This window comes from Cervus elaphus, chromosome X, assembly GCF_910594005.1.
Source record: "Cervus elaphus chromosome X, mCerEla1.1, whole genome shotgun sequence".
Lineage (NCBI taxonomy): Eukaryota > Metazoa > Chordata > Mammalia > Artiodactyla > Cervidae > Cervus > Cervus elaphus.
The window spans coordinates 156153983-156177940 of record NC_057848.1 but is presented as its reverse complement, the minus strand read 5'-3'; the positions used below and the strand labels follow the sequence as shown (position 1 = coordinate 156177940).

The 23958-nt window shown below is 46.4% G+C and overlaps 1 protein-coding gene across 1 annotated transcript in view; it reads right to left on the bottom strand.

The window, feature by feature from the left end:
• MAP3K15 (mitogen-activated protein kinase kinase kinase 15) overlaps positions 1-23958 on the bottom strand; it is a 138915-nt gene that overhangs the window by 1428 nt on the left and 113529 nt on the right. The window contains exons 16-26 of the mRNA XM_043896895.1: positions 22123-22250; positions 18841-18971; positions 18542-18647; positions 6896-7053; positions 5821-6004; positions 5236-5395; positions 4643-4817; positions 3779-3964; positions 3062-3167; positions 1929-2142; positions 803-915 (exon numbers count right to left, since the gene is read on the bottom strand). Coding sequence (XP_043752830.1) covers positions 803-915; positions 1929-2142; positions 3062-3167; positions 3779-3964; positions 4643-4817; positions 5236-5395; positions 5821-6004; positions 6896-7053; positions 18542-18647; positions 18841-18971; positions 22123-22250 — 1661 coding nt within the window. The remainder of the gene's footprint in view (positions 1-802; positions 916-1928; positions 2143-3061; positions 3168-3778; positions 3965-4642; positions 4818-5235; positions 5396-5820; positions 6005-6895; positions 7054-18541; positions 18648-18840; positions 18972-22122; positions 22251-23958) is intronic.

Sequence of the window (23958 nt, the reverse complement as noted above, 5' to 3'; positions counted from 1 at the left end):
AAAGTCTTTGAGTAGCAAGTTGGATGAAATAAACTATTCCAGAATGTAATTGTGCTGTGAAAAGGAAATGGATTAAGCCTGAGCTCAGCTACACACTGCATAAGAGTCCACAGTCCTTGGTGTCACTTTACTGAGATTAAAGGTGTCATACATAAATATTTTAGTTAGTTTGGAGTTTGATACGGTATCTACCACTTTAAATGTGTTTTCCCATCTTTAAAATGCCTTTTCTAAGGAATCATATCCCTTAAAGTACACTGTAATTCAAATGAGGAGATAGGTTTCAATACTGAGTTTTGCATCACAGCTTATCCACCCCACATTCCAAGAGGCAGCTGGAGCCCTTGTGTAGGTGGCACCAATTGCTTAAGGCTGGTTGACTGAGGTATACTTTAGTCAGTAAACCACCCTTTTTAGGTATGCAGTGCTGAGAACTTTGCTAAGCACAGATAAGGAACCACCACTACAATCAAGATAGAGAAATTTCTCTATCACCCCAAAAGTTCTTGGGGCCTTCTATAATCAGTCCTCCCCCACCCATTCTGATTTCCTTTCTGTCCCTATAGTTTTGCTTTAACAGAGTATCGTATAAATGTTCAACATTTATGAAATCATAACATGTGGGCTTCTTTGCAATTCATCTGCTTTTGAATGTAGTGGTAGTTCCTTTTTATTATTGATGAGTATTCTGGAATCTACTGGAGTACTTAATGGTTTGAGCTGTGTCAAGGCTGACTAGTAGTCTAGCCAGATTTTAAATGGTCTCACACACATAAGTCACAGCAAGTGGAAAATCACTCACCGTTCGAGGTGAATTGTAACCGAAGGTGGTATAATTCTTGAGTTTTCTGTTCGAGGATGTGCCGTAGAAGATTCTGGTACTCTATCTCTTTTTGAACTAGGTGTTCTAAAAGTCTGGTTAGAACAAAACAAAACATCACTCAGAGAGCCTAATACCATTCAACTCAACTCAAACATCTGTTGAACAGAGATTTAAAAAAATGGCATAATCCCAGGTGTGGGATCAGATTTCAGCCTGCACATGGGCACCTTCCTTGGGTTTCCGCCCCTTGTAAACAAAGGCCAGCACTGCTCAGTGTGGGTATCTTCTGTATCAAAATGCATCATAAACCAAAAGATAACCTGATGGTGATCAGGTGATCAGGAGAACTCAGCCCACTTGTCTTCCTAAGTCAGGTCAAGTTGTGAAAATGTGGTGAAGCTATTCCCTCCTCACTGGGGACTACGTCAAGATAGAAGCCTTGCTGCACTTAGACAGCTGGGGGTGGTGCAGGAAAGATGCTGCTCGGAAGGTGGGAGGGACACTACTGCCAACACTTACCCAGAGTGGCACTAAAATGCCTTGCCCTCTTGGTCTCACCAACACTCCTCGGGACAGACCTGCTTCCCTACTCAGGGCAGCAGGTGCCTTCCTGCTGAGCCTAACAGCAGCTAAGACGTCCCTGTGCTACAAGGCGCGTGAAGCAGCCGCGGGCTCATCAGCTGTTCCCAGTCAGGCTGGCTGCTATCTCATTACTAATTCTCTTGAGGGGGGAGATACGGTGCCCATTGACCCTGGAAATCAATCACTTTTGAATCCATATATAACGTTTGATGGATCAGGTGATTATTAACCTTACTGGAAAACCATTTTAAAGAAGTGCTATGGATACTGTCAACTTTCACATTTTTCAAAACAAAAAAATAGATCTGTCTAACAGAGAACCCTATACAGGGGTGTATACAACTTTTCTTCTGAAGTAGGGACACCCTATTGTAGCCAGGAATGCTCTGCCTTTAAAGAAAGGCATCCTTCTAGGTCCCCAGTTGAAGCTGAGAATATCCCCTTGCCCAGTTCCTTCGGGGATGAAGATGACTTTCTGAGACCTGGGTGAAGCACTCAACAACTCTGCCCCACCCCTGCCTACCTGCTGGTCTCCTGCCTCAGTTTGCTCAGCTGAAAGCTCAGGTGCTGCTGGGGTGGGGCCTCCTGGGCAACTGCTGAAGCCGGCTCGCTCCATCCACGGGCCACCTGTGCCTCACTTGCAGGCGGGTCTGCCGGGGGATAGTCCTCTTCCGTCTCATCCGTGTCCTTTTCCACGCCTTCGGTCTCTAAGGCAGGCTCAAAGTGGGCTTGGAGCTCTGAAATCATGGAAGAAAAGGAGCACGGTTCAACAAGGCCATGCTTGGTGTAGCTTATGTCCCAGGCCAGCAAACCAGGCTAGGGGGCCGGCCCGGCCAACGCGATGCTCCATCAGGAGACTGCTGACCTTAATGAAGGGAGAGGAGACTTGTTTTACTTACCTCTACCTGAAAAGATGGTCCCCACACCGCTTTACACATAAGAAAACAAGCTTCAAGGAAACAAACTTCAAGATATTAAGTTAGTTAGGCAAAGGCAGTTTTAAAAAGGGACAAGCAGCCTTCCACCCAGGCCTGTGTATTTTCTGCAGTTCGCTGCTTGGAGAGGGGAGTGATGAAGTCCTGGGGTTTAACAAGCCACTCCCACAAGTGGAGCCTGGGCCGAGTGCAGGCAGAGGATGACAGGGAGGGAGCAGAGTAAAGAGAGGAAGCGGCACTGTCAACACGAGTGCCTCAGAGCCCCCCTTCCTAGGAGGCATCGCAGGAGGAGGATCAACTTGGGTACTAAGCTGCTCTAACATTTGAAAACTAGAGCCTATGAAAGCTAAAGATTTGTGTAGCTACCACATGATGATTTGGAGAGAGAAGACAGCCATTTAAATCATCAGCCAACTAGGAGGTGGTCCTGAGCACACAAGGATCCAGGCCCTGAGGCTCAGTGCACTGTTTGTGTATCGAGTCTGCGGGCGTGCTCCTTAGTTATGCTGGGGTGGGGGGCACATGAACAGCACCAGGAGGTGTGCTTAGGATCACAAAATATTGGCCCCAAGTGGCTCTGTGACATCATTTCCTTAATTGCAAGGATGTATATAGCCCAGATGGGAAAGGGAGAGTAACAACTGGTGAGTACAGAGGACCTGGCGGACCTTCCCCATACCCACCATAGCCTAATTTACCGTGACCAAAAAGGGGCCCTTACCTGGGATGAGGATGGTGACCGCAGCCTGCACTGCTCGTCGGATGATGTTGTCCATTGCAAACATCCAGTGGGGCCTAATTAAGTGGTTCCTCAAAATTTTATTTACCTATAATCACAAAAATCCAGATTTCTGGTCTGCTGTATTTTTTCAGAAATAGGAGTTCTTACCAATTCAGATTTGCTTCTACTCTGAGATGAAAGTGTTAACCATGCTGCCCTGGATTTACATTTCTTTTGAACTGAGTCTTCCTCTAAGCTGACCCAAGGTCACACTGCGGTCGAGAGGGCAGGTACAGCTACTGGAGCTGCTGCACAGGCCTCTTTGTTGTTTATTCAACGAATGTTTGTGGAGCACCCTTGAACCCTCAGGCTCTGTGGCGGGGTCTTGAAACACAAAGCTAAGCCATACATGGTTTTGGGCCTGGAGCAGCTCACACCTGTTTGTGCAGACACATAAGCTTAAACCACACACCTACTCAGCTGGCAGATGCTGCTCATCCCCAAATCCTACACTCTGCTTTTTGTGGCCAGACGCAATCGTCTCAGTCTCATGTACACACACATTCAGCTGGCACTCTGGATTCAGGTGTAATCAGGTGAGAAGAGATGGATACTATGGGAGAAGATGGTAATTGAACTCCACGGTCTCAGCTATGAGCCACTTTGGTGGGCGTCCTACCTTCTGTCAGGTTCTTTAGGGCCAAATGGAACACTTACAGCATCCTGAAATCCAAACAGTACCAGGTGAATCTGACTGATGGATGAGCTGTCAAAGTCCAAGTCCACCTTGAGCTTTGATATTGTGGATGCCATCACCCTGTGCTCCGGACAGCGGATGAAGTCTCTCAGGATCGCAATTATTTGCTTGATGTGGCCGACTGAGAGATGCAACTCTTCTGAACTCTGATCACCAAGCCCCCAACCAAAAAAATCAAGTCATTGAGTAAATTGGGGGCGGGGGCATCGAAGAAGTACTGTGGGCACCTAGATGAACCTCACTGTCCATTAGCTTATGGAAGTGGGGAACCCCCAGCTGAGATACCTTCTCTGGTCCTGGAACTTCCTCCATATCCTTCCTGTTAGAGGCTTAGGAGGCCCCCTCCCCTCCCTGGAGGAATGGGCTGCCATCCTGTTTGACCCCTTGTCAACCACCCCCCACCACCAATGGGCCTTGTCAGAAGTCACAGTTCATAGAGGGCAGTGGCCTCTTACTAAAAGGACCTCATCCCATCCAAAATGAGTCAAAAGTCACATTTCACCCACAGCCTTTCTTCCTCAGAGGCTAACAGAGGCTAACTGCAGCTGGGGGTTAACTGGGCTTTGTGCTGCCATGTGGCCCGTTTTCCACCAGGGGGCAGCACGGCCCCATCAGGGCCTGGTTTCACCGCAGTATTTGGCAAATTGAGGCTTCAGTGGAGTCTTTTTTGTATTCTCTTTTGTTGGAAAAGAGAACGTTGGGAAATACTTATGGTGATTATTGTAACTGCAAATGTTCTGGGGTGGCAGGCCCATTTGCACCTCTCCTGAGACCCTGCCTCGGGCAGAGGGGGTGGGATTGCAGTCCCCACGCCCGGCCTGTACCTGGGCCACGCACTCCTGCAGGTTGGAAGCCACCTGATTCTGCTCCTCCCAGAGGATTTTGTAGAGGATGGCGCGGCGCTCACTGTCCTTTCGCAGCAGGAAAAGGCCCGGGTCCCTGTCTTCCGGGGACGAGGCTGCGCTCCGGTCCTCCAAGGCCGAACTCTCATCCGGAACACTGCGGACAAACGCACGTGACAGTCCTCCGCTTCCCGGGGGGGGGGGGGGGGGGGGGGCACCGTGCAGGAGGGGATAGAGATGATCCTCCACGTCTCCACCCTCAGGAAGAGGAAACTGCAGGAGACGAGACTAGCGTTTTTTCTAATCCCGGGACCACCAGGGTTTTCAGGGAGAGAGGGAAGGAAGGGGAAGAAGGAAGAGGGAAGGATGGGTAGCAGGGTGAGGATAAGGGGGGATGGGGAGGAGGAGGAAATGGGGGGAGGGGAGGAAGAGGGGAAGGGCCAGTGAGCGACCACATCGCCTGCCTCGCTCGCAATGTCAGTGGCCGCCCGGCCACCCTACTGATCATGCAGACAGGAAGACTCTGGTTTACACCAGGACGCACTCAGTGCCCAAGGGCTGCGGGGCGGCCGTACCTGAGCAGGTGGCTGAGCCGCTGCACCGGCAGCCGGGACTTCTCGAAGAACGCGTCGGGCTGGGCGTCGGAGTCCGGGGAGACGGAGCCATGCTCACTGCTGCTGCTGCCTGGCAGCTCCCCAGACGCGGGCAGGGTCAGCACGGCACCCCGGGGACCCTCTGTCGGGGGCAGCCGGGAAGGCCTGGTGAGCACGGGCAGCTCCTTGGGCCAGGCGATCCACCAGGAGGCCTAAGCCTGCTCTGCTCTAACTGGGGGCGCCAGTGATCACCCAGGGGTCCTGGGTAGATAGAGGCTCTGCCTCCACAGATCCGGGATGAGCCCAAGACTCTGCACTTCTAACTAACAGCCAGTGGCTCTCCAAGTGCAAGAGGCTGAGCCAGCCTCAGACCCCATCCACAGTGATGCCTCTCTCCTTCCTCCCAGGCACAGCCCTGAAAGCCAGGCTGAATGGAGGAGACGCTACCTCACTGTCACCTGCGGGGCTCCCTGTGTCTCTCCCAGGACACCGAGGGACAGTCATTCCCTGGGTTTGGACAAGCCCATCCCTACTGCGCCCCCACTACTCTGTCCAGGGAGACCTCACCTGCCGGCTTGAAAGCAATCCGGTTCTTCTTGCCCTTGTTCACCTGCCTGAAGAAGCCCTCTTGGAGCAGGCCCGCGGCGGTGGCACGTTTGTGGGGGTCAGGCTCAAAACAGGATAAAAGGAAGGCTCTGGCATCAGCTGAGAGGGTTTCCGGAATCTCTGGGTGGATCTTAAACATCCCCACCTGCATTGAAGGGACAGTGAGGCACACCCAGGTGCACACAAGAGCCACACAAGCCCAGTGTCTGCCATCCCTGGAGGGCTGATGCCGGATTCCAGCAATGGCCGCGATGACTGGCCTCTGGAATACCACTGAGTATGAGGTTCGCTGTAGGTCTGTCGTATATGACCCTTTTTAATCTGCTGAGATATAAATGTAATCATCTTATATGATACATAGAGAACAGTAGTTCAGCAGGCAAAATGATGAACTTTTCAATAAATGTGCTCTCCGTATGGAAACAGATACATTTAGATGAGTACCTCACACCTTTCACAAACATTTAAGAATTTAATCTCTGATGAGTTAAACCCTAAGGAAACCCTAAGTAAGAGCATATATAAAGGTCAATCCTCATCCCAACAAAGGTGGTACCAAAGAATGTTCTAAGCATTGGACAACCGCACTCATCTCCCATGCTAGTAAGGTCATGCTTAAAATCTTGCATGCTAGGCTTCACATTATGTGAACTAAGAACTTCAGATGTCCAAGCTGGGTTGAGAAAAGGCAGAGGAACCAGAGATCAAATTACCAACGTTCGCTGGTAGGATATATATTATACCTCTGTAAACTGAGAGTAATTTCTCACAGTAAGAAGGGAAGAGAGAGCTAAGGGTTTGGGAGTTGCTAGGTGATGTAGTGCTTTGGACTTTGGTTCTCAATGCAGGGGTCATGGGTTTGATTCCTAGCTGGGATAGTAAGATACCGGCAGAAGGCAGAGAAAGGAGAAGGAAAAGACAAAAACCTATTTTCTTTCTTGTCCACCTTTGTGGAGAGGTTTCTGCATTGGGAGGAGGTTTTGGATTTGAATTTTCTCTCTAACACCAGCAACCTAAATCACCCAACATGTCTTACCTTGAACATCACTGCCTGTGGTTCACCGAGCTCATGGAACGGAGGCTTGCCAGTGGCCATCTCAATGATGGTGCAGCCCAGGGACCAGATATCAGCCGGGGCACCATACCCACGAGGGCCTTGATCGATAATCTCAGGTGCCATGTACTGCAGCGTGCCTGTTGGGAAAAAATACAACACAGATGGTGGGCACCGTGTTGTTCAAAAACAAAGTGTACCATTAGTAAACAAGTGTGTGAGCTTCACTCCCCTGTTAATGACAGATGGGGTCCAATCTCACGCATAAATGTTGTTGCATCTTTTCTTGGACTAGAGACATGCAGAGTGCCTTTAACACTAGTCACATTGAGAGAGGATCACTCAAGCCCTTTGAAGGGTAAACGGACCTGATCCAATTCAGTCAACACATCTGAGAGTGCCGCACAGACAGAGGGATTGGAGTGTGAGACCCTCGGGGCCTGACCTGTCTAGAGGAGACAGGCATGATGATGGTGTGCTGAGCAGGGCGGCAGTGTGATGGAGGATATAGTCAGTGCTTCCCAGGTGGCGCAGTGGTAAAGAATCTGCCTGCAATGCAGGAGACACGGGTTCAACCTCTGGGTCAGGAAAATCCCCTGGAGAAGGAAATGGCAACCCACTCCAGTATTCTTGCCTGGAAAATTCCATGCACAGAGGAGCCTGGTGGGCTACAATCCATGGGGCTGCAAAGAGTCAGACATGGCTGAGCACACACAGAGATTAACAGGTGTACACAGAAGGCGCTGAGAACACAGGCAGAAGTGCCTTATTCTGCCTGGTTCGAGTCAGGGGAAGCTCTAGCTGTGTCAATTTGGGTGTCTGAGAATACATACCAAGTCAGAATTAGACATACAAGAGACTTCCTGTGAGAAGGTGAGTGAAGGATAAAGGGGAGGGGGCAGTCTCTGATGGCAGAAGAGTTCCGAGACAGCTTAGCCAGGCCGCCCAGGAAGCCCTGACCCAAAGGTGCCCACTGGAAGAGCGCCACGTCGGTTCTAGTACCTCCACCGTGCTTGGTCACTGGCTGCAGTAGGTGGGGAAAGTACGACCTGGCCAGGAACACGGTGGCCGATCCAAACAGGTGCTGGCTGCGGCCGCCAGTGAAGTAGATTCCTTCCATGAGGCTTGACTGAGTGGCCAAAGCAGGAGGAGTTTCAGGCATGGGGAAGGGCTCGAGTCAAAGCCCATGCATGGGTGGGAAGCACACAGTGAATCCAGGAGCTCTGTCTGACACAGGCCACGGGGAGGGGGTAGGAAGAATGAAGGAGGCAGCCGCCTGGGTGCAGCCTGCATGGTGCGCTGTGTGTGCCATGAAACCGCTGGCTTTGGACTTTCTCCTCTGGATCAGGAGCCACCAGAGGCTGCCACAGGGAAAGCGGTGATCAGGGAGGAGGAGGGCTTGTCGGAGAGAGGGGGCAGCGAGGTCAATCAAGGGCTCTAAGAGGAAAATCTTTGCTTTTCCTTGAAACTAATCCTGAGCAGAGGAGAGGGGAGTGTGGAAGCAGCAGCAGATGCTGTGTGCTGGCAAAGACATTTATAATAAACAAGCAACTTGGAGGTGATATTGACCAAAGGGTGAATCGAGAACATTGACGCACCAAGAAATTCCAGTGCCTGCCTCAGGATCACAACCATATGACCCAGCAATCCCACTCCTGGCATATACCCTGAGAAAACCATAATGCAAAAAGATACGTGTACACCCCAATGTTCACTGCAGCACTATTTACAATAGCCAGGACATGGAGGCAACCAAGATGTCCATCAACAGAGGAATGGATAAGAAGATATGGTACATCTATACAATGGAACATTACTCAGCCATTAAAAAGAATGAAATAATATCACTTGTGGCAACATGGATGCACCTACAGATGATCATACTGAGTAAGCCAGACAGAGAACAACAAATATCACATATTAACACATGCATGTGGCTTCCCTAGTGGCTCAGATGGTAAAGAATCTGCTTGCAATGCAGGAGACCTGGGTTCGATTCCTGAATTGGGAAGATCCTCTGGAGAAAGGAATGGCAGGCCACTCCAGTATTCTTGCCTGGAGAATTCCATGGAGAGAGGAGCCTGGTGGGCTAGAGTCTATGGGGTCACAAAGAGTCGGACACGATTAAGTGGTTAACACTAACTATGGTGAAATCTAGAAAAAATGGTACAGATGAACCTATTTGCAGGGCAGGAAGAGAGATGCAGATTTAGAGAAAGCACATATGGACACAGGGTGGGAAAGGGAGGGTGGGATGAGTTGTGAGATTAAAATTGACATATATAAACTACCATGTGTAAAACAGACAGCTAGTGGGAAGCTGGTATACAGGGTGTTCAGCCTGGTGCTCTGTGATGTCCTAGAGGGGTGGGAGGGAGGTGGGTGGGAGGTCCGAGAGTGGGGGATATATGTATACACATGGCTGATCCATGGTGTACAGCAGAAACTAAGACAACATTGAAAAACAATTATCCTCCAATAACAAAAAGTCAAACAACCGAAATAGGCTTCCTGAGTCTTGATCAATGAGGACAAAGGGCTCATTGGTTAAAGTAAGTTTGGAGATGCCACCTACTACATCTTCCTCTTGAACATCCAATGTCTTATCAGCATTTTTCTTTCCTGTGAGCAGTTAAAAGGCTCTAGGACAGCTCTGACCAATAGGATGTTCCGCAATAATGGAAATGCTCTATTCTGTGAATTCAAGATGGTCGCCACTAGCCACATATGACTGTTGAGCTCTTGAAATGTGGCTGCTGAGACTGAAGAAATAAATGTAAATTAAAAGAATTTTTTTAGATTTTATTTGATTCTTCCTAATTTAAAGTTAAACATAAATTGGGCTGTATCAGTGAGTGCAAGAGATTAGCAGGGCAAAAATAATGGCTTTGGTCTCCTGAGCAGAAAGCCTGGTGGGGAAGTGTTCAGTTGGCAGCAGGGTTGGGCAAGATGGAGGCTCGTAGCAGTGGCTGCAGTGATAGGAAACCTCAGAGTCCCAGGAAGGGAACCTCCAGTGACACAACATCCCCTACAAGCTCCTACTACAGTGAACAACACAGAGCGAGGCCTCTGCAGGCGATGTGCCTTCTAATTAACCAGTAATTCATTAACTTAGGAGAGCCGTGACACTGTGCTGTTTATCAAGCTGTTATCTCTCAGCTCTGCTACACTGGGTCTGGGACTGTGCAAACCACATTTCTGCTCTGCCTGTTGCTCCCGGCAGCTTGGGAGGGTGTGGAGGCAACAGTGCGCCTGTGTGCAAGTGACAGGAAGGAAAGGTTAGCAACTTTCACTCAGTTGGTTGCAGTAGCAGTGGTTGGCTCATTACCAGCTTTTTTTTTTTGTCCCTCCACACTTTCAGAACCAGCCTCATCTCGTCCCTTCAGAGTTATGTGCTACAGCCCAGTTAGCACCCCCAGTGGAAAGCTTTGAATTCTACTCTCCTCTGTTTCCTCAAGCCCTAGGGATGGAGGCTGCTTTCTGACTGAGTTATCAGTAAACAGTTCTTTCAACTAAATTCTCTCTAGAAATAACTTCATGTGCACATCTGTGCTGTCGTGTCCGACTCTTTGTGACCTCATAGACTGTAGCCTGCCAGGCTCCTCTGTCCAAGGGATTCTCCAGGCAAGAATACTGGAGTTAAGTTGCCACTTCCTTCTCCAGGGGATCTTCCCAACACAGGGATTGAACTTGCATCTCTTGTATGGGCAGGCACATTCTTTACCACCAGCGCCACTGGGAAGCCCAAAAATAACTGTGGTGATTTCAATTTTCCTGCCTGGGTCCTGACTAACACAATCGTTTAAAGTTAATTCTTAAAAGAGCAAGAGAATAAACTTAGAAAGTTATGAAGCAGTAGAAAATAGTACTAAACCAAACTGCAATGGCTTATTGACCTCAACTAAACAACTGTCCTTAGTATAATGGTTTCACAATTGGAGGATTAGTCTTCAGCTTCCTGCTGAATTTGGAGATTTTCTTTATATGGAACCATAGTGAACATCACTGTTTCTAAAGACAGGGACTTCACAATGACATCCATATCAGTTATTTATTGCTATGTACTAAACTATCCCAAAGAAAAACAGAGCTGGAGAAATCACACTCCCTGCCTTCAGAGTATAGTGCAAAGCTACAGTAATAGAGCCAGTATGGTACTGGCACAGAAGCAGAAATATAGACCAGTGGAACAAGATAGAAAGTCCAGAGAGAAACCCATGCACCTATGGTCATCTTATCTTTGACAAAGGAGGCAACAATATACAATGGAGAAAAGACAGCCTCTTCAATAAGTGGTGCTGGGAAAACTGGACAGCTACATGTAAAAGAGTGAAACTAGAATACTCCCTAATACCATATACACACAAAAAAACTCAAAATTGATTACAGACATAAATGTAAGGCTGGACACTATAAAACTCTTAGAGGAAAACAGGCAGAAGACTCTTTAACATAAATTGTAGCAAAATCGTTCTTGATTCACCTCCTAGAGTATTGAAAATAAAAACAAACAAATTGCACTCAAAAACTTTTGCACAGCAAAGGAAACCATAAACAAAAAGACAACCCTCAGAATGGGAGAAAATATTTGCAAACAAAGCAACTGGCAAAGGATTAATCTCCAAAATATGCAAACAGCTCAATATTTAAAAAAATTCTATAAAAAATGGACAGAAGATTCAAACAGACATTTCACCAAAGAAGTCATGTGAATGGTCAAAAGGCACATGAAAAGATGCTCAACTTCACTAATTATTAGAGAAATGCAAATTAAAACTACAACGAGGTATCACCTTACGCCAGGCAGAACGACCATAATAAAAAATCTACATACAATAAATAAATGCTGGAGAAGAAGTGGAGAAAAAGGAACCCTCCTACACTGTTTTTGGGAATGTAAATTGCTGCAGTCACTATGGAGAACAGTATGGAGGTTCCTTAAAAACTAAACATAGAACTACCATATGATTCAGCAATCCCATTTCAGGGCATATACCCAAAGAAAACCATAATTCAAAAAGATATATGCACCCCAATGTTCACTGCAGAGCTATTTACAATAGCCAGGACATGGAAGCAACCTAAATGTCCATCAACAGAGACATGGATAAAGCAGATGTTACATACACACAGTGGAATATTACTCAGCCATAGAAAGAATGAAATAATGCCATTTGTAGCAACACGGATGGACCCAGAGATTGTCATACTGAGTGAAGTAAGTCAGAGAAAGACAAGTATCATATGATATCACTTACACGTAGAATTAAAAACAGAGGTGCAAATGAACTTATTTACAAAACAGAAGTAAAAAACAAACTTATGATTACCAGGGGGAAGTGGGGGAGGGATAAATTTGGAGATTGGGATTGACATATATACATTACTATATACAAAATAAATAACTAATAAGGACCTTCTGTACAGCACAGGGAACTCTACTCATTACTCTTTAATAGTCTATATGGGAAAAGAATCTAAAGAAAAGAGTGGATATATGTATATGTGAAACTGATTCACTTTGCTGTATACTTGAAACTAACATTGTAATCAATATTATAAATCAATTATACTCCCAAATACTGTAAATCAATTATGCTCCAAAAAAAACCACATCTCATGCTAGGAAAAAAATAATAAATTACCCCAAAGGTTGGCAGTTTAAAACAGCAGTTATAAAAAAATAAATAAATAAATAAATAAAACAGTTATGATCTCACACAGTTTCTAAGGATTTGAATCTATGAACAACTGGGCTGGGTAGATCTGGCCCAGGGTCCTTCATTAGGCTGCAGCCAAAGTTTTGGCTGGAGCTGCAGTCATCTGAAGGCTAGACTGGAGCTCAAGGATCTACTTCCAAGCTCAAGTGGGGGTTGGGAAGAGGCTTTGGTTTCTCACCACCTACAATCCTCCATAGGGTGGCTTAAAATATGGCTTCCCCCAGAGTGTATAATCCAAGAGAAAGCAAGAGAAATGCCAGACTGCCTTTTCTGACCTAGCCTCCAGGTCACACACCACCACTCTATTCTAATCTATTCATTAGAAGCAAGTCACTAAGTCCAGGCAGTGATCCAAGGGAGGAGAATAATAGGCTGTGAATACCAGGAGGTAAGGATGACTGGAGGCCATCTTGGAGGCTCTGGCCACAACATCTGACTTCCAGTTAGCACTCAATGGCATGCTACAAAAGCGTGCTACAAAGCATCTCCGTGTAGCATTGGCTATCTGACTCCCACAACTCCATTAAGGACTCTCAGAAGAGGTGTGATGTACTGTTATTCCCATTTTATATATGAGGAAACTGAGGCTCAGAGAAGCTAGGGAAATTGTTCAAGCTAGAGCCCAAGTCTTTGGTCTTCAAATTTAGAGCTACACACCATGACACTGCTGATCAAAGTAATGGATCCAGGAGAAGCACAACTGAAGAGAAAGCTGCCTGATTAACAGCAGCTGATGCAAGAATTCTCAAAGCCATAATGGAACTTCTTCTCATATAACTGGAAGGCCTAGGGCAGTAATAGAAAACTGGGTGCTCTGTTTTACTTATTACTGTGTTCATAGGGAACCACCCAGTCACAGCCAGCAGTGACACAGAGATGGGTCCACATAACTGTTTCTAAGAGTCAAGGGACCATCTTTGGACAGCATGCATGTTGTGGGTGTCCATGAGCTGTACCACAGGCTGGCTTTTGTGGAGAAAACCAAGTGAAGATGCCATGGTGGAGCAAATGAATGGAGCAATCCTGGAAATTTTGCTCACCTTACATCTGGCTCTCTTAGGGGGCTTCCTATGATCCCTCAGGTACCTACATGGGTGCAAAAGAAGGTGACCAGGGGACCCACAGAAACCTTCTTCTGGGGGTGGGGATGGGGGTTGAAAGTGACTTTTTTGGAGAGAGTGGTGCTGGGAGGTCTATGCTGTCCCATTACATAAGTGGGGAAGGGCTGTCCCCAGAAGGGTGTGGGGCCATGGCGACTCAAGCAACTCAAAATCCACTCAAGACAAGTGCACCTGAAAGGAGGCCACACATGTCAGCATCTTCTAGAAGCCCCTGGACAGTGTTAGAGCCCAACATTTCAAAACTTAATATTAATGAAGTAGTGAAAAGAGAAGTAAGGTACAGCTTTCCAGTTTCCAGTACAACCCTTTCCAGGGTTACCCAGCTGTCCTGCCCAACAGATGGGCCTGGAGGGATGGGCCACCACAAGCTCCACACCCAGATCCTGTGAGGGCTCCTCATAGGGCCCACTCAGAGCCCCGTACGTACATGTCTCCTGCAGACACTGCACAGAGAACTGGTTCTCATGGGCGCAAAAGCAGCTGAGAGCAGCGGAGCAGGGACCATATGGTTGGGGGAGATCACCACACCCTCTTAACAGCAGGTAAAAGGCACATAAATCCTGGACACTAGATGTAGAACTCGTTGTAGACATATTGCTTGAGGGTCTTTTTAAAGGGAATCCTGCTCAAAGACAGCCTTCCAGGGCCTGCTTCCCTCAGTAGAAAAAGACAGAGAGGTAGTTAGGGTAACAAACAGATCAGGGTGAGGGGACAGGGGACAGTCAGCTGAAGGACAGGCCCATGCTGAGGACTCTGGAGTTATATTTAGAGGGAGCCGGCAGCAAAGAGTTAGCAGCAACCATCAGCCAGGCCCAGAGCACAGGCAGCCACTTAGAACAGGGCCCATCAAGTGAAAACGTTTCCTGTCCCTTTCTCCTGCCCACAGCCGCGGAGAAGGGAAGGAGGTGAGGGAGGGAGTCTAGGCCGACACCCTGACCCCTGCAGCCCTGCCACAGACCAGCAGGGACAGGGGCGAAGAGTCTGCCCTGTGCATGGGGACCAGCGTGCGGATGAGCTCAGGCAGACCCTGAGATTCTGCAGGTTCGATTCCAGACTACCACAATCAAGAGAGTATCTCAATACAGTGAGTCACAGGAGCTTTTTGCCTTCTGAGCACATGGAAAAGCTATGTTCACACTATACTATAGTCAATTAACTGTGCAGTTGCATTGTATTGGGGCTTCCCTGACGGCTCAGCAAGAGACACAGGCTTGATCCCTGGGTCAGGAAGATCCCCTGGAGAAGGAAATGACAACCCACTACAGTATTCTTGCCTGGAGAATTCCATGTACAGAGAAGCCTGGCGGGCTATGATCCATGAGGTCTCAAAGAATCAGACGTGACTGAGCAACTAAACAGCAACAACAAAGCATCATATCTAACAAAACAATGTACGGACCTTAATTAAATAATCCTTGATCACTAAAAAATGCTCACCATCATCTAACGATGCAAGGTTGCCACAAACCTTCAATTTGTTAAAAACAAACAAACAAACAAACGCAGTATCTGTGAAGTGCAGCCAAGCAAAGCACAATTAAACAAGACATGCCTGGGTATCAGCCAGAACCCTTCCAGTGAATGGATTTGGACTGCATTTGCTTCTCCAAGTGTCATTAGGCCTTTCTTTCTGTTAGCTAAGAATGGCTGGAAAAGTCACAGGAAAGGACCGGGATATAAGAGACCATGGGAAACAAAAATTAAAATTACCTCTTTTGAGTCCAACAGATTCAACACGTTAGTTATGCACATAAACCTAATTCTCTCAAAGGCTCCTGCCAGCTCTAAGTGTAAATGAGCGTTTATTTCATTAACACAGACTTCAGCCTCACTTGCTATGAGCCAGGTAGTGGTTAAAGTGCTTCATTCCAATATCAATAAATTTAATCCACATAAAAACCCTCTGAGGTAAGTATTTTGAGCATCTCTGTTTTACTTATGAAGAAACTTCAGACACAGAGAGGTTAAGTAACATGTCCAAGGTCACAGAGCTAGCAAGTGGTTGAGCCAGACTTTGAACCAAGGCTGTTCACAGCCAGAGATCAGGAGAGACTTCCTGTCCTAAGTTCCACTCCTGGGTATCCAGCAGAGAGGAATGAAAATGCATCTCCACACAGAGGTTTGTATCTGAATGTTTACAGCGGTATTGTTCACAACAGCCAAAAAGAGGAAACAATTCAATGACCATTAACTGGTAGATGGATAAACAAAAGGTGGTCTAGGGACTTCCTTGGTGGTCCCAGTGGTTAAGAATCCACCTTCCAATGCAGGGAATGTAGGTTCGATCCTGGTCAGGGGACTGAGATCCCACATGCTGCAACTACTGAGCCCACACACTTTATAGCCTGAGTGCTGCAGCAAGAGAAGCCTGCATGCCAAAACTAAAGAAAGCCTGCTGCAAGGAAGAACCAATGCAGCCACAAATCAAAACAAAGCAAACCAAAATGTGGTCTATCCATACGATGGAATACTATCCAGCCAGAGAAGGAATGAAGTACCGATGCATGCTACAGCACGGGTGAAAATCAAAAAGATTCTGTGAAGCATAAGAAGCTGGGTACAAGGGACCACATACTGTATCTTTCTGTCTATAAGAAATCTCCAGAGTGGGAAAATCTACATAAACAAAGACAGAATAGGTCGGTGGTGGGCTGGGGTTGACTGTAAGGTGGCACCTTTTTAGGGGTGATGACAATACTCAAAAATTGCTTTGCAGCAATGGCCGCACAACTTGGAAAATTTACCAGAAACAATTGTAATGTGCACTTTTAATGGGTACATTAGTGATATGTGAGTTAAACCTCAATAAAACTGTTGCAAAACCAAAAGTGAAGGGGGCTGACCCTGGTCATAATGGCCCTTCCTCCTGTTATAGCTGGTTTATAGCTACGGTTAAAAGCCTTCAGAGGAACACCGGAGGGGAGCACTTCAGGCCATAAGGTCGTGTGAAACCTCTGTCTCTCCTTCCAGGTTCCAAAAACCTCTGGGCATTTGTGTGGAAACGCCTCACCATGTCCCCCTGCACCCAATAGGACTGTGGCACCAGGCTGTCGAGATTCCTTTACAGAACCGCTCTGTTTTGCAAAGAGTAATTATATGCAGGGGAATTTCCTACCCCAAATGAGACCCCTTCTTTATTATCCCCCAAACACCCCTGCATTATTTTGCAATGCAAAATTCCTGCCTCAAGCCAATTACTTGGGAAAATGTGATATGCTATAATGAATTATACATGTGTTTTCTTTATGAATTTTTTTCTCCTTGGGGATGGTAATTTTGAGATAAATTGTTGGGGGTTTTAAGTCTTTAAATAACTTCTTGCCCTATCAGAGCCCTTCTTGCTATATATTACCAAGCTAACTGGTGGCTTCCAAAGAAAAGGAAAAAAAAAAAAGTCATTTTCAATTAGGCTAGTAAAAAAAATATGCCAGTCATACATGCATACATACATACTCTCTGATATATACATGTCAATATGCATATATATATACACATACATATACATATATAAGTATAATTATCAGAAAAAAATGAATGAAAATTCAATATACTTCTTGGGAGATTCTGGTGGGGTCTTCAAAAGTTCCCCATTTTGAGGTGCATGTACCTCCCTTGGTGTTACAACTGAGAAGTCACTTCTGACGCATAGAAGTTCTCTTCAGATAGAGAATGAGTCTCCACTGTGGGCGTCCAGTGGCTGACACACAACAACTCTCTTGTTAAAGAAAAGTCTGTCAAAACTGAGACATTATTCACCAAAACTAAGGCAAAGTCTGTCTACTGTACAGTTTGATGTTATAGGGATAGAACACAGTCATCTGCCTTTCATAGCTTATACTGGAGCTTTAATATTGTATAATATTGATAGAGGATGAGATGGTTGGATGGTATCACCGACTCGATGGACATGAGTTTGAGCAAGCTCTGGGAGTTAGTGATGAACAGGGAAGCCTGGCGTGCTGCAGTCCATGGGGTCACAAAGAGTCAGACATGACTGAGTGACTGAACTGATAATATTGTAAGTGCTCTTTCATAATTCCATCAAACAAGAGCTTTGTGATCCTTTCATTACGCCTTTGGGGACCATAAACCTTTACTTATTCAAAATCAGTACTTCTTTTCAAGGATCAAAGTTTCTGTTTTGCTTTTAAGTGGGAATAACAAAAAGCCGTAGGCAGCTTTTGAGCATCATTCTACTCACTGGTTAGGTAAATGGAAAGCTAGCTGACAGGTTTATACCACTCTTTGAATCCAGTTCCTCGCAACACTTAATCGATTCCATCACTGACACACAGCAAAGAAAACATAAGTGTTCAAATCCGCTAAGAATACCATATTCCCCAGAAGAATCAACTGCCCTTGGAAAAATCATCATATCAATGCACGAGGTGCCAGAATTCCCTAAAGTAACAGGCCAGTTTTAAAAAGGACCAATAAGATGTCCTCATAAGTTGTCTGAAGGGTACCGTTACTCAGAATCACTCACGATTCTGAATAATGTGCTATTAACTTAAAAAAGATGCTGCCATTTTGTTGGAAAACCTCAAGCAGAGGGCTACACCTATTCAACCTTGGCAGACAAAGAGGAAAGTAAGGCAATCTGGTTGCTGCAAATGGCTGAGCTTGTCATCCTGACAGAGCTCAAACACTCTGAAGTTGGGGACAACACACAGTCCACTTCAACTACCAGCTGCACTCAGGTGCTCGGTAAGTAACTCCCAAAGGACTGCGGCTCCAGCAGCCTGACTCCAGGATGGCCACCCCCCAGCAAGCATTGTTCTGCTTACCAGCAAAAGTCTCCGTACACGGATTCACTCCTGCAAGACGTTTTGAGGTGCCGAAATCAGAGATCTTCACCACTCCACTATAGGTGTTCACCAGAACATTATCACCCTTTGGAAAAGGAAGATCAAATGCTTAAAGACAGAGTTCAACAAACTCAGGTAAAAGTGACTTGGGTCTTAACCAAGGGTCATGCATCTCTAGGAAGACAAGATTCTGCTCAATCCACCCTCTCTGACAGTGCCCACAGCTCTCATGATCTGAGATGCAAAGCGACACCCCGGAGGCTCAGACAAGCAAGTACCTTGATGTCTCTGTGCACAATCTGGTTTTCGTGCAGGTATTTGAGGCCTTCCAGGATCTGCTTGGTATAGAATTTGATGGTGGGCTCCTTCATCGGCCCCCACTTTGATCGCAGAAGAGCTGAAAGGCTTCCTGGAAACAGACACAGAAGAAAGCTCCTTAGGGTGATGAAGATTCAAGTATACAGGTTCAGGGAAATAAAATGTTCTGTTTCTAACCTGATGGAAGCCCTCACGCCCACATCACTGTATCTGGCCTAAGTGCACAGTCTTTCCTCCCTCTCTAGGGCCTGTTTCCAGATGCGCAAGCAGAGAAGGGACTGGACGAGACCCAGCCCGTGAGGCTGACCAGAGGTGGAGGGTGGGAAGGAACCCCTGGTGACCCCTGAAACTCAGCCAGGCCACCTTGGGGCTTAGCTCTGTTCAGCTGCAGGGAGTTGGGAGGAGAATGTGGCAGTGCTCTCTGAACTTGGAGGGCTGGCCTGACACTGTAGGTCCTGCGCCAACATCTCACCCTGAAATCAGAGGTGGGCAGGAGCAGAGTGAAGGGCCCCTGAGGGAGACTGGGACTGGGATCACAGGAGGCTGGGGCTCTCGGTGCTCAGTGTGAGAAGCTCCCAAGGCCAGGTCCCAGGGACAGGACTGTCTTAATATTACACCCCTATTACACTATGAAACACTGAACCTTGGGGCCAGAAGAAAACCTCCCTTCACCACCTTCTGACCCTGTGTTTCTGAGCTCACTGCCCAAGCCCTTGGCATCAGCTCGTCTCCCTTACACAGTGCGGTGCTATGCCTCAGTTTCTCTGTCTGCAGAAGGGTGGGTACACACCTATCTCCAACTCTGTGGTCATCCTCAGATCTTATACCTGGAACACCAATTTGGATTCTCTGCTTAGACTATGAGCAGCTTGAGGGAAGATGAGACTGCACTTCATCTTAAATGTAACCCTCAAAATCTAGCCTTTTCGTACTGTTCATGGGGTTCTCAAGGCAAGAATACTGAAGTGGTTTGCCATTCCGTTCTCCACTGGACCACGTTTTGTCAGAACTCTCAACCATGATCTGTCCGTCCTGGGTGGCCCTAAATGGCATGGCTCATAGTTTCACTGAGTTAGACAAGGCTGTGGTCTGAGCAATCAGATTGGTTAGTTTACTGTGATTGTGGTTTTCAGTATGTCTGTCCGCTGATGGAGAAGGGTATGAGGCTTATGGAAGCTTCCTGATGGGAGAGACTGACTGAGGGGGAAATTGGGTCTTATTCTGATGGTCAAGCTGGATTTAGAAAAGGCAGAAGAACCAGAGATCAAATTGCCATCATCCATTGGATCATCGAAAAAGCAAGAGAGTTTCCGAGAAACATTTACTTCTGCTTTATTGACTATGCCAAAGTCTTTGACTGTGTGGATCACAACAAACTCTGGAAAATTCTTAAAGAGATGGGAATACCAGACCACCTGACCTGCCTCCTGAGAAATCTGTAGGCAGGTCAGGAAGCAACAGTTAGAACTGGACATGAAACAACAGACTGGTTCCAAATTGGGAAAGGAGTATGTCAAAGCTGTATATTGTCACCCTGCTTATTTAACTTATATGCAGAGTACATCATGAGAAATGCTGGGCTGGATGAAGCACAAGCTGGAATCAAGATTGCCGGGAGAAATATCAATAACCTCAGATATGCAGATGATACCACCCTCATGGCAGAAAGTGAATAGAACTACGGAACCTCTTGATGAAAGTGAAAGAGGAGAGTGAAAAAGTTGGCTTAAACCTCAACATTCAGAAAACTAAGATCATGGCATCTGGTCCCATCACTTCATGGCAAATAGATGGGGAAACAGTGGAAACAGTGACAGACTTTATTTTGGGGAGCTCCAAAATCACTGCAGATGGTGACTGCAGCCATGAAATTAAAAGACGCTTGCTACTTGGAAGAAAAGTTATGACCAACCTAGACAGCATATTAAAAAGCAGAGACATTACTTGGCCAACAAAGGTCCATCTAGTCAAAGCTATGGCTTTTCCAGTAATCATGTATGGATGTGAGAGTTGGACTGTAAAGAAAGCTGAGCCCCGAAGAATTGATGCTTTTGAACTACAGTGTCAGAGAAGACTCTTGAGAGCCCCTTGGACTGCAAGGAGATCCAACCAGTCCATCCTAAAGGAAATCAGTCCTGAATATTCATTGGAAGGACCGATGCTGAAGCTGAAACTCCAATACTTAGGTCACCTGATGTGAAGAACTGACTCATTGGAAAAGACCCTGATGCTTGGAAAGGTTGAAGGCAGGAGGAGAAGGGGACGACAGAGGATGAGATGGCTGGATGGCATCACCGACTCAATGGACATGAGTTTGAGTAAACTCCGGGAGTTTGTGATGGACAGGGAGGCCTGGCGTGCTGCAGTCCATGGGGTCACAAAGAGTCAGACACGACTGAGTGACTGAACTGCCTGGCTCTTAAGATAATTAGGCTTTTAATGTAATGACAGGCTGTTAATAACTATGGGTTGAATGAACGATGGAATACAGATTTCAAGATTAAGTTTTTACATGTGCATTCAAATTATTATTAATTTTATCATTATTTTCTTAAAATGAGCACTTACTGAGTTCTTGCTCTCTGTGTGGTAGAAAGCCTTACATTCATTACCTCACTTACCCAATCCGACAAGCCACTGAGATAGTGTCATGACTCCCATAACTATTACTACTCCAATTATTGTAGTACTTATTAACACTTTTATTTTAAAATTCATTTATTCACAGAAAATTGAGGTCACACAGCTGGCAGATGGAAGGACCAACCCAAACTAGACGGTGGGCTCCAGATGGGTGGGACTCCTACCCCCGCATACTACTGCCAGTTTTCGGGGACTTTGTGGATCAAGCACTGGTGTTCACTTTTACAGTCAACATGTTATTTTGCAATGTCATTAAAAACATCTCTGTTCCCTCTCCTCCAAAGCATATTTCAACTCCTAGGCTGTGAAGGCCTCAAAGCCAGAGACTATGCTTTATTCATCTCTACGTCTCTAGTGCTTGGCCCAGTAGCTGGCATGCAGCAGATCCTCAATGAATATTTGATGACTGAACCACCAGATCAGGGCTGGACTATTTATGTGACACTGCAAAATCTGCATCTGACTCCTCGGGGAAACAAAAGTCCTCCCACACCTAACACATCTGTCACTTTTTAATGGCAGGATGGATAATGGCGTTTGTGTTTTATTTTTGTCAGTGATTTTCATGGTGTGAGACCAGAAGACCAGCAAGCACTCACCCCCAGGCACCTGCTCCATAAATATCTTGATGTAGCCGTCCTCAGACACGGAGCCTAGGTACTGGACGATGTTGCGGTGCTTGAGGTACTTGTGCAGGGCGATCTCCTCGTGCAGAGGCTGGGAGTACCTGGGAGCAAAAACAAAGCTAGTGTCATCTGCCAGCTCCCTGGGGCTTGGGGTCCACATCGTGCCCTGCCAGTACCTGCTCTGCTGCCGGCCATCCCTTCTTTCCAGGAATGTTCTCTCCCCGGACTCCCAGGAGACTACTCGGCTTCCCGTCTGTTCCAGTCTTACTCTGCAGACTCACTCCAGCAATAGTCACCTAATGGCCCTCCCAGCCTCAGCCTCTGGCCTTCTTGGTCTGTTCTCTAGCTGCCACAATCCTCCTTCCTAAAACACACACCTCATCATATTACTTCCCTTCACAAAGTCCACTTAAAGACTTCAGTGCTGGGGACTTCCCTCATGGTCCAGTGGTTGAGAATCTGCCTTCCAATGCAGGGGAGGTGAGTTTGATCCCTGGTCGGGGAACTAGGATCCCACATGCTGCGGGGCAACTGGGCCTGCAGGCTGTAACTGTTGAACCTGTGCTCTCTGGAGCCCACATGCCACATCCAAAGCCACAGCGCACAGGACCCCACAAGCCCCAACGAAGACCTGATGCAGCCAGAGAAATAAATAAATATTCAACAGAAACCACACTGCTTAAGACGGCACACAAGGACCTTCAAACCCAGGTCAGACTACATCTTTAAAACTGTCTGCCTCATCCCAAGAGCTCCCCAGTGCCCTACATCTTACAGTCAAGTCACAGCAGACCATTTGTTCATGCCAGCAGCTTCTCCCAACAAACAACTGCAACACCCCATCCATCGTGAAAATAAGAGACAGAATACTGGACGAGGAATTCAAGACACTGGATCCTAGTCTTGTTTCTTCATGTCCTTGGAGAAGTCATTTAACCTTCTTAGCCTTAGAAGGTGGACGAGTTCATTTCAGATCCTGCCTTATAATTCAAATATCATAATGCTCAATCCCATTAAAAATGAATGGATGAACACATGAATAAATAAAAGAATAAATGATGAAGAGTCTTGTAGTCATTTAGTCACTCAGTCATGTCCAACTCTTTATGATCCCACGGACTGTAGCCCTCCAGGCTCCTCTGTTCATGGATTTCTCCAGGCAAGAATACTGGAGTGGGTTGCCATTTCCTCCTCCAGGGGATCTTCCTGACCTAGGATCAAACCTGAGTCTCCTGCATTGCAGATGGATTCTTTACCACTGAGCTACCAGGGAAGCCCAATGAAGGGTTCTACAGCAGCTAGAAATCACTTCTAATCTATCCCAAATAATTTACTGAGCCCCTGGCTGTAGGGATATTTGCATATATCCATCAGCGTCCATCACTGAAGGCAACATTGCAGACATGGTCAGAGCATGCCTGTGGAACAGGGAGCTATTGTTTCTTATACTACAGTCATTATTGTGTATGTTCTCTACAAAAACATTTGACAGTCAACACGTTCTTATTTAGAATTAGGAGACGCATGAATTTTAAATGGAATAAACATTTAGTTAACACTCTAAAAGTATGAGAAATAAATTGCTAGTACTAGTGGTTAAAAAAATACTCTAAAATCTATGGATGAGGTTGAAAGGCAGGGTATAGAAAAAAGTCTGTATTGCAAAAAAACAAATTTCTTTTTACCACATTTTCTGCAATGATACATCTGAATACATAATAGCCATTTAAAATTGTTACAATGGGAACTAAGGCACTGAGTCACATTTTAAAATATTGGCAAACAAATATCAATGTAAAAATGTTCATT